General features: G+C 53.0%; 1 protein-coding gene across 1 annotated transcript in view; it reads left to right on the top strand.

The window, feature by feature from the left end:
• Nucleotides 1–684: 684 nt before the first annotated feature.
• SLC9A1 (solute carrier family 9 member A1) overlaps nucleotides 685–6,000 on the top strand; it is a gene marked incomplete at both ends in the record, with an annotated part of 43,035 nt that continues 37,719 nt past the window's right edge. Inside the window, one exon of the mRNA XM_084244253.1 lies at nucleotides 685–1,036. Coding sequence (XP_084100379.1) covers nucleotides 685–1,036 — 352 coding nt within the window. The remainder of the gene's footprint in view (nucleotides 1,037–6,000) is intronic.

The following is a 6,000-nucleotide window of genomic DNA, read 5'->3' as shown; positions in this document are numbered from 1 at the left end:
CTGCTGGCCCTCCGCGAGCCCCCGGCAGCCCGACTCGAGGTGCCCTCCGGCCAGGCCGCCTGCCTCCGCCTTCCGCCTCCCTCCATTTCCCCGAATCTCAGCCCGGCGCGCCTGCACCCCGGCCCTTCTCTGGGTGGGGAGGCTTCCCCGTCGCTTTCTCGCTTGACTCCTTCCTCGCAGTCTGGACTCCCAGGCCCCCCTGTGCTTTACCGGGGTGGGTCCCACCTCCTGCGGTTCCCTTCCCTGAGCTGGGCTCCCTGCCCCTTCCCTTAGCCCAGTCCCAGTTCCTCAGTCACTTTGCTCAGCGGAGGGTCCCAACCTCCTCTCTTCCTTTTCCTTGCCTGGAGTCCAACTCTCCTGTCCCTTCCTCTGTGCCTCGGGCGCCTTCTCTTTCCCCTCCCCATCTCGCAGGCCTGGAGTTCCAGACCTTTTTGTCTCCCCTGGTGGTCCCTCCTGGGTCCTTGTCCCTCTTTCTTGGCTTGGAGTTCTGGATCGGGAACTCAGCCTCCCTCCAGCGCCAGTCTCCCCAGAGGACTGCTTCCACAAAGATACCTCTCAGAAACATGAACTTTTCCTAAATGCTAGCCCAGTCTCCTTCCACCTGCTGACCCCTTGCTACCTATGTCCCAGGTCTTACTCTAACTTTGCTGAGGGTCAAGGCCTTCGGGTCTGAGGAAGCGCGCCATGCTCCTGTGGTCTGGCATCTGTGGCCTCTCTCCACCAAGAATCTTCCCTTCATTGCTGGTGGTGGTAGCCTTGGTGGGGCTGCTACCTGTTCTCAGGAGCCATGGCCTCCAGCCCAGCCCTACTGCCAACCCCATCCGAAGCTCAGAGCCACCACGGGAACGTTCCATTGGGGATGTCACCACTGCCCCACCGGATGTCGTCCCTGAGAGCCGCCCTGTCAACCGGTCTGTCACTGAACACAGCATGAAGACGCGAAAGGTCTTTCCAGTTCTGGGCATCGACTATGACCACGTGCGCACACCCTTCGAGATCTCCCTCTGGATTCTGCTGGCCTGCCTCATGAAGATAGGTAAGTCTAGTTTGTTCCAGTGCTTCTGCCACCCCCGCACTGGTGAGCTTCTTGCTCCTCTCTTACTACTTGAGCCTTCCCAAGAATGAGGGTCTGGATAACTGTGACATAGGCAGCCTCCATAAGGCCATCTTGGTCTTTTGCAAAGTCGAACTCCGTGGCCTCCCAAGATTGGAGCCAGCATCATGTGTGGGAAAGAGCAGGATTACAGCATGGGATGTTTCTGGTGCTCAGTACCTTCAGCAGGGTTTCTGGGCTTGGCAAATTGCCTTTGGTTGGGTCAGACCTCCAGGGGAGCCAGGCACCCAGCTGTGTGTGAGACTGAGGAGTGTCTTCCAGCAAGTGGTTCAGTCGACTTTGTCACAGCAACCAGTGCAGTTACATGCTTCATGGGAGGATGTTCCAGGATGGGGTGTATCTCTACTCTGTTGTCTGAGGAGTTTGAGTGGGGCATCTGTGCACTGGAGATTCACAAATGTGGTACAACATGAGGGGGTCTCCATATTCTCACCTTCCTCCATCCCTAGAATGTTACCTGACAACTTTGCCCGTGTGAGCTGGTTGGGAGCCTCTGAGTCAGTTCTGGCCCGGGAAGGCCATTCCCTATACAGTGTATGGGACAGTTTATAGGGCTAGGGGGGGAGTTGCGAGGGTTGAAACTTGGTTAGACCCCAGCTCACCTCCAGTTTGGCACCCAGCTGTGTCTCAAGGTGCTGTCTGGGCTGGATAGTGGAGATAACCTGCTGCTCAGCCATGTAGGGAGGGACAGGTAGAGGGGCTCTGGATGTTCTGATCTGAAGATACTTTGAAACATTCTTTTCAGAAGAAACAGAAAAGTTGTCCCCTTCCAGGGGGTTGATTCCCTTCTAGGCCTAAGCATTCTGCTCTGTAGGTGATTGATGGCATTTCAGGAACCTGTGTAGCCCAAAAGTCCCTGGAAGTGGTGTCCAGAGGGGCTTTGAGAGCTGCCTTTGCTTTTTTTAGCCCCCAGTTGAGCTGTAGAAGGCATAAGGGCCTGGGACTCTGCCGGTTGGGGCTTGGGGAGTTTGTGACTCTTGGCAGGAAGCCCTGCAGTTTTCCCAAGGACGCACAGGAGCTGAGTGGTAATGCCAGGCTGGTGTGAGACAGGCTCTGAAACATGCTGCAGGAGAGGACTGGTGCCTCTGTTACGACAGATCCAGGAGCTGGCTTCCAGGTGTGGGGCTTTGGTGCTATGACAGTGACAGGGCCTGTACATGAAGCTGGGCCACCAGCACCAGCATCTTGATGACAACCATCTTCTTGGAAAAAAAATCAAGGACTGGGCACGGGGAGCCATGTGTACTGATTCTGATAAATGCATGACCTTGAAAAGCTGGGGCCTTTTTCTGCTGGTCTCGCCCATCTGCAAAACTGGCAAGAATCTCCAAATTTGACCACATCAGTTGAGTCATGAAACCGTGTGTCTTACTTTGTTGTAAGAGGCTTAATTTGTTATAAGTGATCATGATGTGTCATTTGCCTGTGTGAGAGCAGGAAGAGACCTCACAGCACTGTATATAAATTGCCCTCCTCTCTCCAACCTCCTCACCTCCCAGCACACCTGGCATTTGTGTTAGGACCTTGGGACTGGTACACACACTGCAGGTCTCAGTACTGTCTGGTGGGATGACAGCATGACTACAGAGACCCTCCTCTGGGCAATCAGGAGTTTGACCCCTAAGGGGGTCAGGCTTGGACTGCTTTGTTCCCACCAGCACCTGTGCCCAGGACCCTGGGCATCTGGAGGACAGAGATGGTGCCATAGCAAGGGTGTCATTCTAGACTAAGTTAGGAAACTTGGCTTCTCATCCCACTACTCTCTGTGACCTTGAGTCACTCTTACCTCTCCATCTGTCAATTGATCGTTGTGGTCCCTTCCAGGGCTGACATTTCTGCCATTCCACTGACTTGGGTAACTCTGGCGAGTCACTCAGCCTCGTGCCTCAGTTTTCCCATGATAAAATGAGGATATGATGTTCCAGTAGTCTATCTCTGGCTTGGAAAGGCATTTCTCTGCCTCTGAAAACAAAGGAGTCCCAGATCTGGCCACCCTGGGGAAGGGAGTAGAGGGAAAGGAAACCCAAAGAACTCAAGGGCCTTGTTCAGGAGGCAAAAATGAGAACCCATTTTCCGCCCTTACCTTTGCAGTGAGAACTGAGTTTCGATAAGCTTTCTATCATGCTGTCACTTTCGTGCATGGGGGAAATAATGCTAAGTAACGGCCATGCTGCTGATGTGAGCTGACATGAACGAAAGCACATAAAACTGACCTTGTACTCCGGGGAGCACTCGTAAGTGGTGGCTGCCCCTGTTGGTATTTTAACCACCTAAGGCAGCACACCCTACCTCAGCCTCCCACAGTCTTCCTCTGAGGCCAGAGGGTCACAGATCTCTCAACGCTGGGCCGCCACTGGCTGTCCTTAAGGTTCCAGGGCTTGGGACTTGTTCTTTCTTTCACTTAAACTGCCTCTAGGCTTCTCCTGGGGATGGAGAGGGGTGGGGAGAGTGAGAGGAAATGGCACCAACTGACTTAGGAGATAGGGTTGGGGGGCTGAGACCGTGCTCCCTCTGCAGTGTCAGATACCCAAGCAGTAGGGAGTTCATTTTGGGGTTCAGCCTGTTCTCTCAGTGCCCGGCGTGGGAAGGAGCTATGTCAGAGGCCTCATTCTGTCATCTCTGGCAGTGCTTCCCTTGCCAAGTACCCTCCTTTCAGAATAGAGTGCTGTGCTCAGTTCTTATTCCCTCTCATTGAGCAGAGCCTTAGGTAGGTGCTCCCAGGGTGGGGAGGGGGGAGGGAGGGTAGGGGGAGGGTAGGGCTAGAGCTGAAGTTCTAGAATACTTCTGGGTTCTCTTCCAACTGACTCAGTGGGTGGCAGGAGGCATGTCTGGGCCTTTTTCCTCTCTCTGACAGCCAGAGGTTCTTGCCTTTTCCTAGGCAAGAAGGGGCTAGTGGCATGAGGGGGTTAAACTCTTGGGAGAGCTATGAGGTCTCCAAGCCTTAGGTGACGTCTCCAAGCCTTAGATGACGTCCACTCTCAACTTTGTGGTTTGGACTCTGCATGAGTTTTGCTTTGTCCCCAGTTCACCTGCATGTCAGTCCAGTGCCTGTTACAAGGGAAGGACCTCACTGTAACCCCGCTCTGGCAGCCCCTGCACTTGTTTACCCATATCTCTGACCTGGAACCTCCTGGCAGAGGCCTGGGAGCCCATAAAGCAGGTATTCATCTTGTCTCCTGACCAGGGACAGAAAAGCCTTCCTTTGTCTCTCTACATCTTTGTTTTGGTCTTTGCAAGGCGTGTCCTGCCATTTCTCCCCTAGAACAAGTCTGTGAATAGGGGATCGTTATCCACTGGACATGCATGGCTATCAGACCAGCCACTGGTTTCCTGTGAAAATAAGACTTACCTCTCCCACTTCTCAAAAGAAGACAGCTTAAAGGTCACTTTGAAACTATCACAAGAAGCCCAGATGGGACACTCTTAAAAGAAAGAGGTGACCTTTTTCTTTCTGGAAAAATAGCTAACTGAATGGAGGGCAGTGGGTGGGGGGAGGTCAGCTGGGGACTGGGTAGAAACCTCCATATGGGGACTAAGCAGAAACCTTCCGTGTTTTCAGAAGCTCCAGGGTACTTAGAGGACTTAGTTGGTCAAATTGCCTGAACTTCATTCAGCTAGGTGCCCATGAGCCCGCCTTTTTTCTCAACCATTCCCCATCCAGCCCTGCCAGCTCTGGTGAAAAAGAAAGACTAGGTCAGAAAGCCTGGCCTCTGCCCCGTCCCCTGATTCCTGTGTGACCGCGGGCCAGGCTCCTTACTTCTTTGAACCTGACTTGCCTCATCAGTGAGATGCTGCCTTCCTCTTCCAGGACCGATGGGGAGTTGGAGTACGGGAATGTCCACGCAGTGCCCAGCTCTTTGGGCAGCTTCCAGGGCCTGTTCAGAGGCCTCTCCCTTTGGACCCTCTTCCCAGCCCACAGTAGTTGCTTTCACTTCTCCCTCGAACCCGTTTCCCTTATTTTTCATCCACAATCTTGGCATTAGGCCTCGCCTGCCCTGTGACATCTCTTCTGTTAGCATGTCTGTGTATGTGTGTGTTAATAAGAATTACCTCTTATTGAGTGTCTGCAGAGCAGTAGAAGGCATTTTATAAAAGCAATCTCATAATCCCCTTCTAAAATCATCTGAGATAAAAGCTCTCTGTTTTGAAGATGAGGAAATAATTCAAAGATTGCAGTGTATTTCTGGCATGGCCTCCTCCAGGGGTGCAGCTGCATGGCCTGCCCTTCAAACTCCCCTCTGCAGATGTCCTGAGATGGTGCCCACTTCCCTGCACCGGCCATTGGGAATTTTAAGACTCCATCTAGGGGCTGCCAGACGTCACTGTGGGCCCCTTTTCCCTGCCCTGGGAGAACTGAAGGTTCTGTACCAGCTTTGGGCCCATCCTCAGCCCCAGGCATCTGCAGGGGTGCACCTTGGTCCCACACTTGGCCAGGCCTACCCTTATCCTTTGATGGTGGCCCTGCCTGCCATCTGTTAGCTGGTGCCCTCTCAGTGGTGTGGCCAGAGCATACTTCTCTGCTTGCACAGAGGAGTGCCAGTTAATGAGTGGTTTCCTGCAGCCAGCAGAGGGTGGCTAACCTTGGGATAATGATCTGCCTCTGGGACTGGGTTGCTTTTGGTTACTTTCAGGGCCCAGCAGGGTCTTCTGAGAGGTAGCTTTTGTGTTGGGCGCAGGTGGCCCAACTTTCTTTTGCCCCGTAAGGCAAGCAGAACTTAGTAGTAATCCTCGCTAATACCGTAATTTGTTTCCAAAGCACTAGCATAGGCAATATTTAATTCTGCTCTTCTTAATAGTCCTGTGGATTCACATAGCAGATAGTATTGATGTACCCATTTAACATCTAAGGAAACTGAGTTTCAAGTTGTGACAATGTCTGAGTTACT

Source organism: Talpa europaea, assembly GCF_964194135.1.
Source record: "Talpa europaea genome assembly, chromosome: 9".
NCBI classification, from domain to species: Eukaryota; Metazoa; Chordata; class Mammalia; order Eulipotyphla; family Talpidae; genus Talpa; species Talpa europaea.
The sequence above is the reverse complement of the archived record's forward strand: the minus strand, read 5'-3'. Positions and strand labels throughout refer to the sequence as shown.